Source organism: Podarcis filfolensis (assembly GCF_964270895.1).
Source record: "Podarcis filfolensis genome assembly, chromosome: 8".
Taxonomy (NCBI): Eukaryota; Metazoa; Chordata; class Lepidosauria; order Squamata; family Lacertidae; genus Podarcis; species Podarcis filfolensis.
This window is the reverse complement of record NC_139611.1, coordinates 26,629,281-26,642,218: the sequence shown is the minus strand read 5'-3', so window position 1 is coordinate 26,642,218 and position 12,938 is coordinate 26,629,281. Positions and strand designations below refer to the sequence as shown.

General features: G+C 48.5%; 1 protein-coding gene across 4 annotated transcripts; it reads right to left on the bottom strand.

Annotated features, from left to right (window-relative positions):
• Positions 1-410: 410 nt before the first annotated feature.
• ZBTB48 (zinc finger and BTB domain containing 48) lies at positions 411-12,182 on the bottom strand. Of its 4 annotated transcripts, none has more exons than XM_083628282.1 (11): positions 12,066-12,182; positions 9,839-10,534; positions 6,405-6,689; positions 5,704-5,811; positions 4,904-4,996; positions 3,839-3,925; positions 3,045-3,199; positions 2,815-2,951; positions 2,127-2,291; positions 1,518-1,606; positions 411-763 (listed from the first exon to the last, which is right to left on the bottom strand). In XM_083628282.1, the coding sequence occupies exons 2-11, from the start codon at positions 10,526-10,528 to the stop codon at positions 470-472; spliced, it is 2,103 nt and encodes a 700-aa protein (XP_083484408.1). In that variant the 5' UTR covers positions 10,529-10,534; positions 12,066-12,182; the 3' UTR covers positions 411-469. The 4 variants fall into 4 exon arrangements, with proteins under 4 accessions (XP_083484408.1, XP_083484410.1, XP_083484409.1 ...); XM_083628284.1 differs by having other exon boundaries at positions 5,704-5,815; positions 6,409-6,689; XM_083628283.1 differs by having other exon boundaries at positions 9,839-10,531.
• Positions 12,183-12,938: the final 756 nt, after the last annotated feature.

Sequence of the window (12,938 nt, the reverse complement as noted above, 5' to 3'; positions counted from 1 at the left end):
CACTGCAAGATTTGGAGGAGTGGGAATATCCGAGGCCGGCTGGGTTTCAGTTTCTGTATCGTTTCATAAAGTACAGATCAGATTAGTGTGAACTGAATCAAATTTATCCCCCATCCCTTGATGGTAGTAAGGCCAGAGTAAACTAATCCACACACAAAGAACTCCAGGGGCTCATGGCCGATGAGGAAATAACACCGCACCACCCCCATTTCCCCGTCCCAGGCAATTGGATCAACAATGGTTCGAACTGTGGGGGTGACCGATTCTTTTTCACTCCACTCCAGTGAAAGAAGGGAGTAGAGGTTCTGTCAGCTGAGCAAGGGAAGGTCCTAGCATAGAAATTTTAGCGGCACCTGGGCCATATTACACACTGCATTATGTTCAGAGTACGGATGTAATTGAAGTTCGGGTTTTCTTTTTTAATTACTCTCCTTTATTGGGGATGGGGCTTTACAATAGGGGCACAACGCTACGTCTCACAGTCATCTGGGATGGTAATGATCAGCGACTGTTCGATCACATCCGGGGGACCAAAGTTCTCGTTCGAAGAGAGTCTCTGTACAGGGAGCTCCTCGCTCAGGGAGCCGTGGCCGAGCGACTCCGCCACGACTTCCTCGGCAGAGCCCCCCTCCAGAGCGTGAGGGGGCTGCAGGGCCACCACCACGGCCTTCTCGTCCTCGATGATCAGGTTCCGCAGCTTCCTCTGGCGGGGGTTGTAGTTCTCCACCCGGTCGTGGATCTCCATGTGGCGTCTCAAGTGGGCCTTCGAGAGAGAGCGAGAGGAGAGACGGTTGGCATGTCAGAACCCAGAGCCCACAAATGGAAGTGGGGAAGAGCAGCTAAGGGCCCTTTCCGGCAGTAACAGATGCACTGCTGGGCAAGGAGGCAAGGCAGGGGCTGAGCTGGGTTCCCTCAGGCAGGTCTGCCTCAGCCGGGCATCTGCACCAGAGGGACACCTTATGGGTTTGGGGTGAGGATGACAAAATGTCTGAAGGTCTCTGGACAACTGAGAGTACTTTATGGAGGGCCAGTGGCTCTCAAGGGGGTCACTTTTGAAAGTGTTTAGTCATCCTAAGGCAGAGGAGAATTCTCTTTTCTTCTTCCTGCCGAGGGCCACACTCCATGAAGGATAATCTCTTGGGGGCCGCTTACACGTGTTGGGCAGGGACCCAAGAGAAAAGTGAACAGAGCCACCCTCTTGTCACTCTCACCTCCTGCCCCAGTTCCCATCCCAAGTTTCCCCTCTGCTAGGCACTTGCAGATGTTGAGGGCCACATGAAAATAGACAGAGGGCCACAGGTTGGCCACCCCTTTCCTCAGATGAAGGGGGGAATCAATGCAGGTACTGTAGGGAGAGGGAAGAAGGAAGGAAGAATTGCAAGAATGAGAAAGAAAAGGCATTGAGAGGGGATTTGAAGAGCCTGGGAGTCAGCTATGCACACATAAACACAAACACAAACACAAAATTCCTATTTCTTAAATGTGCCGTAAGCCAGACCACGAGTGCCGCATCGTACCTGCCGTGTGAACTTGTAGCCACATTCCGTGCATTCGAACTTCCTCACCCCTTTGTGCCGACGGACGTGGACACGCAGTTGCTCCACAGCTGGAAAAGCAAGACCGGGGGCCCATTAAGTGGCTGCCTAAGGACAGCATCCAGCCCAGCGCTGCCCACTCCTCCAGATGTTTCTGACAACTTCTCCCAGGGGCTGTGCTGGCCATGTCCAAAACTTCTGGAGGGCAGAAGCCTGGCCAACTTGGCCAGTAGCTCTACCAAGATTTATGCCCAGCCGTCCCGCCCTAGGTGGCCTCTTTAACTTGGCTTAAGTCTGGGGTCTCCCTGAATACAAAAGCTCAGTCCTCTGCCACTAAGCCAGGTGCAGACAATCTGGTGCCCCGATCCTAATCCCTGACCATACCAGACCCTGGGGCTGGTGGGAGTTGTAGTACAACAGCACCTGGAGGGCACCAGATTGGCAAAGGCCAAGCTGCAGGATCCGTGCTCCTCAACTGTGTAGTTCCATCTTACACAAAAGCCTTTGCACTGCACGTTTTGAGACAGCTTCGCCCCTCTTAACAAGCATTTCACTCATTCACTCAGTTGTTTTGGCACTCCCTCCCCTTACCTTTGAAAGTCTTCCCACAGATCTGGCAGAAGTGGGGTCTCCCTTCCTGGTGCCGGCTGGCAATGTGCCTCAGCAGGGGGCCTCTCTCGGTGAACTTTTGGTCACAAAACTCGCAGCTGAAGGGACGCTCGCCTGTGTGGGTCCGGTTGTGCTTGTCCAGGCTTGCTGATGTGTGCACACAGAAGAGAAAACCAGTCAAACAGGAGAAGAGGCCTTCTTTATATTTCTATATACACACCAGACTGTATTACAAAAGTGATGGGAATGGAAACATAGCTTTAAAAGCACCCACTATTCCTTCCTGACTAATGACTAGAGCTGCAAGATGTATCGGTAATTTGTCCGAAACCCGTATGAAGTTCACACCGCAATACCGGTTTCAGACTTTTTGAGCTGGCGATACATCACGGCTCCCCGGCTCCAGCCAGCACAGTGCACCTCACTCCAGTCTGCCTGCAGCTTGTTCCTCCCCGTTTCAACATCGTGGTGCATCGCCAGATTGCGTTGTTTGGCTGGTGATACATCACGGTGCTGAAAACCTGATATTGCCCAGGCCTCCTGCTGACTGAGAGGTTCTCTAGGTTCCCAGAGAGCCCGGGTCGGACAGGCCCACAAGTCCTAAGCAGATGCCCTGCGGCAACTCTGCCCTTCAGTGGGAATGGCCCCAAGGGCCAGGCTGTACCCATACCTTGCGTGCGGAAGGTTTTGCCGCAGAGGTGGCACTGGAAGGGCTTCTCCCCGGTGTGGGTGCGCAGGTGCATGTTGAGGTTGGCCTTCTGGGTGAAGGCGTGCTGGCAGAACTCACAGACATAGGGGCGCTCGTTCCTGCAGAGACAGAAGGAGGAAGGGCAATGCTAGAGCATACTGGGGCATGGAAGCTCCCCGTGGAAAGGGACAAAGCAGGCCACTTCTGCACACCTATGCTTAGCTTTGATGTGCATCTGCAACCCGTTGCGACTTGAAGCCCTGTGGCCGCACTCCTCGCAGACAAACAGCTTCTCCCCGCGGTGCTTGAAGGCCTCATGGAGGTGTAGCTCCGTCCGCGACAGGAAGCACTTGGAGCAGGCAGAGCACTGAAGAAGGAAGAGGAGGAAGGATGGACTGGGGTCAGGGATGTGCCCCTTGTGGGGCAAGCAGTCTTGCAGAGGAGGCCTCAGGCTCAACCACTTCCTCGCAGACTGCCCCTTTCCCCCCATTAACATCCCTGGAGCTCAGCCTTCCCTTCATTCTCGCATGTAAGGTGCGCATGTAAGGTGCCATCTCCCAAGCAAACCACATTCCCTGTCTCCACTGGGCTTGCCATAACAAACAGGTTTCAGAAAAAATAAGGTTGTGTTTTTTTAAAAAAAGATGACAAGTTGTTACCGCCAGTAACAAAGTATTTTATGCAGCTGTGTGATCTACTGGGTCAATAATACAAACGTAGCAAAAGGGAAAGAAAGTGTGGGTTGTGATGACAGAAACAAAGCAATTGCAAGTTTTTGTTTTAACTAAGAAGATGAAAAAGTAGCCTTGGAGTGTACTAAACCCAGACACTTACATACTCCCTGTGAGGCCTGATTCTCCTGAACTGCTGTTTCCATATAAAACAAAAATTAGACTCAATGGCGAAGAAGCCATCTCAAGCACTTTGTCCCCTGGACATTTTCAGCTTAGGTGAGAGTTTCCCAAGAAGGGCGATTTGCCAAGTCTTGGCCAACACCGATACTCACCGCGTGTGGCTTGGGGGCCCCATGTAGCTTGATGAGATGGCTCTGCAGGTCCTTCTTCTGCATGAACTGCTGGATGCAGGAAGAGCACTAGAACACAAGGGGACACAAGAGCCGCAGGTCAGTGGCAGATGAGAGTTGCTATTGTTTTGTTTGTTTTCATTTGAAAAGAAAAGCCATTTCTCACACTGAACCACACCTTACAAAACCAACCTTCCCTCCGTACAGTTATCTGAGCAACGTCCCACATATTACAAAGGATGTTAAAAACACAAATGGAGATTCCGAAAACAAAGGATAATCCCTCATATTTATAGGGTGAGGTGCAGAGCTCGAATAATTCTGAAGGTCTACTTTCTTCTCTTTTCCCCTTTCATCAAGGCTGGAGGCTTCCCAAGTTCATTACTTAGCATCCTTAAGGTTTGGTGGGAATCTGGTAAAGAGGCATTGCAGGGACGCAACTCTACAATTCTGGATACTTACACATTGTGCTGCAAGCACCTGTCTGTCAATATTAATGTATAAAACGAAGTCTTACTGTGCGCTCATAAAGGATACTTTTTTCATTTGGCCTCTACTTAAACCAACTTTTCCGTTAACCTTTCACCTTAAACCATTCTTCTTTAGGAACCCCCTCAAAACGCTTCCAAATCTTTCTAATAATCATCCCTGTAACTTTTAAGTATTCTGTTAACCCTTTTACAGGCTGCTCCTTCATTAGGGCTGTTCCCGGAAGTCCTACAGTAGCCATTGGTAACAAAGGATACAGCACCATCCATAGAGCAGACCTGAGCCTAGAAGGGCGAAGGGAACCTCAGCTCCAAGCCTCTGTGCTTAGCTGAGCACCTGGCCAGGGTAGCTCAGATACAGCTTCTGTTCCCGATGCCAGCCTTCCGCTCCCTCCAAAAGCTGGGGCCCTCCATATGTTTTGGACCACAACTCCCATCAGCCCCAGCTGCCTTGTAGCTTCGAAGGGAAGGTTGAGGCTATGTGAATCGCTCCCCTTCCCCAAAGTAAAATGTCCTGTCGCAAGGCAGCCAGCAAGACTCAGGGGCAAGGCAGGCTGACCTTATAAGGCATCTCTCCTGTATGGGACACCATGTGCACACGGAGCTCCATCCGCCTCTTGAACATCTCTTGACAGACAGAGCAGGTGAAAACCTGGACAGAAAAGGGAAAAGGACATTCAGGGAGCTGGCGGGGGGGGGGGGAGAGAGAGAGCCCTGCATGGAACTGCCAGCTCCAAGGAGAGCGAGCAAACCTACAAGTTTGAGAAACACAGCCAGACACTCTGCTGCTTCAGGAAGCAGGCAGAGAAATTTAAGAACAGCCCTGCTGGATCAGGCCGCTCACCCATCTAGTCCAGCATCCTGTTTTCACAGGGAGCAACTACATGCCCCAGGGGTGAAACCACAAGCAGGATTCAAGCCCAAGGGCAGCACTCTCCCCTCCTGTGGCTTCCAGCCTCTGTGTCTTTTGATTAGCGTACAGTCACATGAGGCTGCACTGTAGAAGGAGAAGAAGGCCGCATTGCTCCTCTTCTAGACATCACCCAACCCCAAACAGCCCCTTTTTGTCCTGACTCAATGCAGGCACAAATCCTTAAGTCACCCCTCTCCAGATGGAGCCTGGGGCTGCCATTTCTGCGGCTGGTGCGTTTGCAGCTCAGTGCTGACAGGCTGTGTCAGTGTCGGCTCCCTGGTGGACGAGACAGGATTTGAACCCGGGTCTTCTACATGTCAACTCAGCCCTCTCTCTTGGGCACCATAACAGCCTCCACCCACCCAGTACATCAGGGCTGCTCCTCCAACAGCACTGCAAGAGTGTCTGTGTGTTTTCCAGCTGTAACCCCCTCCTTCCCATAATACCTGCTCTGAACGGTTCATGCAGTTCCTGGCTTCGTGCTCCAGCAGGTTCTCCTTCCGGAAGTAGCATTTCCCACACTTTGAACATTCAAAGGGCTTCTCACCAGTGTGCTTCCTGCAGGTTACAAGGGTATATTTTCAATTGCTGGTTCTAAACGTGCTTTGATGTATTTCAGCTATCGTTTTTAACTAGTTAGTTTTTATTACTTTGTATTTTGTAACGATGCTTCTAAATGTTGGAAGCTGCTTTCAGAAAGGCAGGATATAAATACATTATAATAAAATAATATAAAACAGCAGCAACAGTTGACTGTCAGGAGTTTGTGACTCCCAATTGTTTAACAATACCAACAGATATCTTCCTTCCCCATTCCACAGCTAAATCTGGCTGCTGAAACAAAGAAAGTCTGGAGTAACCAGAAGTAGACTTCTGTCTGAGACGAATGAGTTCAGTCCAGTTCTGGTCCTGAAAACAAATCCCTCCATGCAGAATGTGCTCAAAGGCATCTGTCCTGGACTCCTAACTTTTGCACCTGGGCTCTCTGGCTTCTAATAAGAAACCAAGTTTGGAGTCTGCCCATTCCTGCTCCAAATGCTGGGCGCAGAGCCAACCATGCCTCAATTCACAAGCTGGTTCTTGGGGCAAAACAGGCAGCCCGTATCTTTGTGAGCGTGGCACCCTCCCCAGCGCAAGGCATGCAAACTTGCCTGTTGTGCACCTTGAGATAGTACTTGCTGAGAAAGGACTTGTGGCAAGTGGGGCATTCAACTGGTCCCGTCGCACCCCTGCGGCTTCCCAGCACCCCGGCTTCCAGCAGGCCACTGTTCCCAGCAGTCTTGGAGCTGCTGGGCTTCCTGGACAGATGAGTTCTCCTTTTGGTCCTCACGCTCTTCTTCCCGGGAATGTAATCCTCATCCCTTTCCTTGCTCCCTCCTCCTTCATCTTCAGCTGTCAGGTCATTTGAGCCGGGAGCCTCCTGCGTTTCCCGCTGCAAGAAAAACAGGGCAGTAACGTCTACACACCCACCCAAACACAACTTTGTGTACTACGATAAACAGAATCCATCACAAAGGCTAGCCACTTGACCAGTTAAAAAATTATAATACTTGGCCATATATGATGGTCAAGTATTTAAAACATTCATTTAGTACAACTGTAAGAAAGGAACTAACTATAGGCTAATTTCAATCCTGCCAATTAGTTAAGCGTTCCAAGTAAAAGTTCTGTTGCCATCAAGTGTTATTTGTAGCCTAATCACATAGTGCAAATAAGAGGCGCAGGTGAAACAAGTTCAGGAGATTCAACCATTCTCCTTTACTTGATCCCAGCACCTGAAGAATAGCCCAAACCATTGTAAATGTTGTTTAAAATGAAATTTTAAACTCACACAGCAGCTCTAAGACAAAGGTACTTTGATGCTTTCTGGGTGTTTTGGACCACACCATCGGGACGGATGGGAGTTGTAGCCCAAAAATTCTGGAGGGCATGAGGCTGGGGGAAGCTGCTATACAAACATAGTTAGACTATTTCACCCTTTACACAGGTCAAACCTGGTTTAGCAATGGAGTGTAGACTTGAGAAGGAGCTGCTGAAGTTGATCATGGCCCCTTACACATTTTCAGGTGTACACTTCAAATATGCAGAGGGGTCCCCAAGACCCCTGTGAGCACACAGTCCTCATATCACCAGCTCTATCAGTTCCATTAAATAGACTGGCTGCCACCCACACAAATACATTTTCACCATCCCTGAAATTATCTGGACTGTTACTATCAGACTGTGGACTGTTAACTGGCGGTATCTGATGAGTGACCTCTGAGTTTCCCAATATTTAGACTAAGCTCCACCTTTTTCAAGTACACAACACACAACCAAACTACTATGGGATGGATGAACTGGCCTTGTCTCTCCCCTGGCCTCCCCCAAAATCCAAGGCAGCCCCCCCCCCCCATTTCCTGACAAGATGCTTATTCTGTTCAGTTTCTCAGAACAACAGCTGCCTGAACCTAGAATCCCAACAGGCAGCTCTCAATCTTGCAGAGGCAGCTTGACTGAATAGGCCAAACCAATCATTCCACCATTCTACACGGAACTACAGTTAGGTTTCTTCTCTAATATCCCACTACCCATTGTGACTTTCAGCTGCAGTAAAACATTTTTAGCATTTTGTTAGAGAGACCTGGCCTTTGGGACAAACAAGAACGCAAACTGGACTTAGAAGATTCAGAAGCTCTTTGTTTACAAAGACTCACAGCTCAAACCTGCACTGCGTGTATGCGAGTGAGAGGGAACTTGCTACTGCAGTATGACCCCATCTGCAGGTTTTGGAGCACTAACAGCAGCCAGGCCTTGAAATCAGAGCTGTTAGTTATTTCTGAGTTGCTTTTATTAGTCCGTGCTGTACTGGGACAAAGTGCACAGTTTTGTTGATGCCTGTTGACATATGTGATATTTCTGCATTGCCTGGATTTGCTGTACATGGATGTGTGCTGCTTTGGAAACAAGAGGCCTGCGTAGATCTGATGTTAAAACATGTGAATCTGCACCATGCCTCACTGGATTTATTTGGTGCTTTAACAAAAAGAAAGGTAAATGAAATGAGGATTCTGCAATTTAAATTCTGCATCATAAAAACTGCAACATGCACGAATCACTGATTCTAGCAAAGCTCTAAGTACAAGCTGGGATGAATTTGTGACTCATCCATCTGGCGTGTTTTTGTCATTGTTCAATATTATTAAAATTAGCAGATGGGAAACAAGGAAATAATAGTTTTCCTACAGCCACTACGCCTATTTATACATACAGAAAAAAATACTACGAAAGATCCCACCCATCCAGAAACACTGTGTATAGCCCATTCAAAATCCCCATGAATCAGGTCAAGGATGTTTAATGTACACAACTTTCAGGCTCTTGTAAATCTCAAAAACTTGCATTTTTGAATAGTTAAGTCTCTAGTCCTCGTGATTTCTCAGATAAGCTCGAGAACTGCACAAAGACCAGACTAACTGAACACCTGTGGTTGCTAACTACAAACTTTCTGAGCCATTCCAGGTTGTTGGGAGATAGTCTACCATAGTAAAGCGTCTTGAATTTTTCAACTTTCAAATTCCAAAAATGAGGGGTGCTAAAAAGTTGTAATATCAAGAAGTTTTGGTTAAATTAATACAAATTAGTTTTGCTAGTTAAGTAAAATGTGTGTAAAATTGCAAGGAAATCATTAAAAATGACTGCCAAGTACTTGCAGTTACATTATATATTAATATATATATTTTTTAGCATTATGACATTTTCGGAAGGTAGAATTAAACTTCTTTAGTTTTCCAAAAGCAGTTTATGTGCTTCTTCATTAGGCATGGACTTATCAAGCTCAATGTTGTCCAATCACAAAAACATCAGATTTGAATTCTTCACACCCAAAAACATATTTTTAAGACCCTTCACTGAAGAGATTTGCAATAATTGAAGAAACACTCCCTAAACTGACATGCCCTACCACCATAGGCATTTCTGATCTGACTAACCACATATGTACATTTGGGTTCACTGCAGTATAAACCAGATTCCTCAGCTGCTTTCTGGAGGTGCAGAAGTTTGCCAATTTGAATTACGGGAAACATCTATGGAAGCTTATTAGCAGTTCCATGCCTTAAAAACTGGCAATGATGGACAAACTGACTGGAACACAGTTTACCAATCCTCCTGTAACATGTACAAGTGCAAGACAGACTTGACTACCTTCCTGAACATACTCCTGTCTTGAGGCCCTCTGAAAACTGAATATGCATGCCAGGGCGTATCCCAGGATCCTCTGCAAAGTTGTTCTGCACACCAGCAAAGGCTTCCCCAAGGACCCCAAGTTGCTTCCCCACAGCTGCGAGTCCCTAAATGCCAGAACATGCAGTAACCCCAGAGATCTTGAATTCCCCCACCCCAGAGACACCCAGCCCCTTGGTGCAGGTCCCAACCCATCCTCCCCCTGCTCCCACATTAAGACAAGCAGCAAAGGCGTTCTGCTGCTTGTCCCCACCAACATTGCTCGCTGCTTTAAGGCGCCTTTATTCTCAAACCAGGACGGGGCTCGTCGCGGACAAAGGCAACCCCTTTCTGTTAGCACATGACTCCACACGCCACCTCATGATTGGCGCCCGCATCCTCGGCGGCTCCTCTTTTCAGTGGCCTTTTTAGGAGCTCCTTACATTCCGGGGTGCTCTTTACTTCACCTGCATTGCTCAGCGCTATTGTTTTGGGGGACCTTTTCAGCCTTCCCCGAAGGAGACAGGGGCTCTCTCTTTGGCCCTGGGCCACTTTGCTGCCCCGGATGCAGGGGCTCGGGCTGGCTTCTCGAGCAGTGTCACCTGGGGGCACAGCGCCACCAAGGGCCGGCTCTTCCCGCGTCTCGGCTAGCGCATCGGAGCGACCCCCAAGGTCCTTTGCGAGCGGAAATGGGCCATTCTGGTCACCACCGTCCAAGCGCCCAGGCTTGAACTCCTGGCAAAGCCTGACTGCCTCTGGGATGCAGAGCTCCTTGGCCGCCTCGAGAAGTTTCTCCCAGTTCTCCGCAGTGATGGCCAAGTGGCCTGTGTAGAAGAAGTCGAGGAGGGGCGTGAAGATCTCCACAAAGGTCTCTGGCAGGATGATTCTGCTGGAAGCTCCGTCATACATGCTCCGGAAGAAGGAGCTGCAGCACGCCAAGACACTCCAGTGAGCCTTGAACACCAAGCTGCCCACTGCCAGGGTGGCATCGCAGTACTGTCCACTCTCCCGCTGCTTGTTGAGTTCCTGCAGGACACGCACACTGTGCTGGACAAAGGAGCCCTCCATGGTCTGCTGTGGGAGAGAAACAAAGTGCAGGAGTAGAAGGGTCAGGGATTCTTTAGCTAGGATTCCTGCATTGTGGAGTGTTGGACTCGATCAGGGTTTCCCAAACTTGGGTCTCCAGCTGGTTTTTTGGACTACAACTCCCATCAACCCTACCTAGTAGAACCAGCTGTCAGGGGTGATGGGAATTGTAGTCCAAAACAGCTGGAGACTCAAGTTTGGGAAACCTTGGACTAGATGAACCCTTTGGGTAATTGTAACATTCTGTGATTGTAAGTGGATGGAAACATTGAAATCCAAGCTACGTACAATGAGAGGTAGGCTGCTCATCTTGGCAATCAGGCAGGGGTAGAGAACAAAACACTTATGTATTCCTTATTATAATTGTATTTATGTAATTGCTTTTTTCCCAAGTTCCACAGATACTGCTATATGACATTTGTGTTGTATGTTGTAAACAGCCCTGTGGTCTACTGATGAAGGGCTGGGGCAGTATATGAATTTAATAAAGAGCAATAATATTTATTTATTAATAAATAACAAATAATAATGCAGAGGGGTGTTGCTTTAATTGTGTAAGGTCCTGGTCTGGGAAAAGGACCTGGTCTGGGAAAAGAGTGGGAAATAAATATAATAAAGATAATAAAGATAATAAAGATGATGATGATGATGATAATAATAATAATAATAATAATTAGAGGGTGTGGGCTCTGGGCACAAACTGAATTATTTAGCCAACTGCATTAACATCTGAAAAAATTGGCTCCTTCATACCCCAGACCCAAACAACAGCATAAAAATAGATGAAATGAGCAGCACTGTGACTGTCTGTCTTTCCTCCCATAACTTTTCAGCTAAAAATGAAAACAAAGCAAATTATGTGTCCACAGCAAAACTTCAATGTTCATTTGCAGGGAAGATAATTGGCGAGCAGAGCCCAACCAGTGTTAATATTATACCAATTATTAACACTCCCCTCTCTCAAAACATCAGGGGGCAGAACGCAAATAGCAAAGCCAAATCACTCCCCAAACGAAAAGGTCCCTGAAAGCCTGATCATAAGAAAAAAAAGCAACGTCTCTGAGCAGGAGTAAGGCGTCCCCCCTTCTTCTGTGTAAAAACGCTTGGAGATAAACTAGTGCAGGGGGCGGGGGAGGGGCTGTCAGACTACAGCTCCCATCATCCTTATCCACTGGCCTTATCCACTGCAGAGCACCCCAAAAAAATATCATGGGGGGGGGGAATGGGCTGTATTGGAGGGTTAATGACTGAAATGAAAGGAAGGCGTGGGGGGGGCGGTATTGACATTCAGGCTAAAGGAAGGCTGCAGATGGCAAACTGCCAGTTCAGTTTAATTTATAAGCAAGCGACCAACAAGGAAGGGGGTTTTCACTGCCTCTTCCCCCACCCCCAATAGCCCGTGGTCTCCCTCTTATTATGGGATAGCGGAAACTTGGGGAAACAAACCACAACTGGGGAAGCACTACTTTCCCCCACCCCGCCAACAACGGGCACTTTTAAACGCCCCTCACCCGCTTACCTCGGCTCTGCGCTCCTCCCTCCCCTCTCATATCGCGCCCAGCCCAGGCACAGGAGGGGCAGAGAGGAGCCAAGGCGCCGCCATCTTGGTCCGAGCAGGGACGTCGTGACGTCAGCGCGGCGGCTGCGGGATGGGACGGGCGGGAGATATGCTAATAAAGAAGGCGGGGCGACTGGTGACGCCCCGCCCCTCTCCTTCAGCTCCAAAGCGGCGCTGCCCAAGCGGCTCGTCCGGCGCAGCACCCGATTCGAATTAAGGGGGGGTCATCGAATCACAGAGCTGTAGAGCTGGGAGGGATCTCAAGGTCCCTCACCCAGCTTGAAACCATACCGGACCCTGTTTAGTTTAGCAGTTTTATTGCTACACCTCCCTGCTTTTTTTTTTTTTTTTGAAATCGATACGGTTATCAGCTACTTAGATCAATACTATTTAAATAATCATCATAATTTAATAATACGATGTAAAGCAAATGCAGCAATAGCGGTAAGAAAACCACACTCAGATCCCACTGAGGCGCAGCGCCTTTGTTTGCAATATTAAAGTATCATTGTTTCCAGAGTGATGGGTGCATAGCAGGCAGTTGGCAGTGAAGTTTCTTGCAGCAGCAGGATTAACAAAGCTGCCCTAGCCCACAGTAAAGCTGTCAGTCCCACTAGCACCATCACATGCCTTCCTTCTTCCTGCTGTCAGCCGTCCCATCAAATCAAGAGACCGCAGTCGCTGGTACCGAGTTTCCAACGTATTAGAAAAAAACAGGCAGGGCAAGAGCAAACCAACAGATTATGCCAAGCCCACAAACGGCACTGCTTTCCATATTCAGTGAAGAAAAATCTTGGTCTATTGTAGAAGGAATACCTTACAATTTTAAATTTA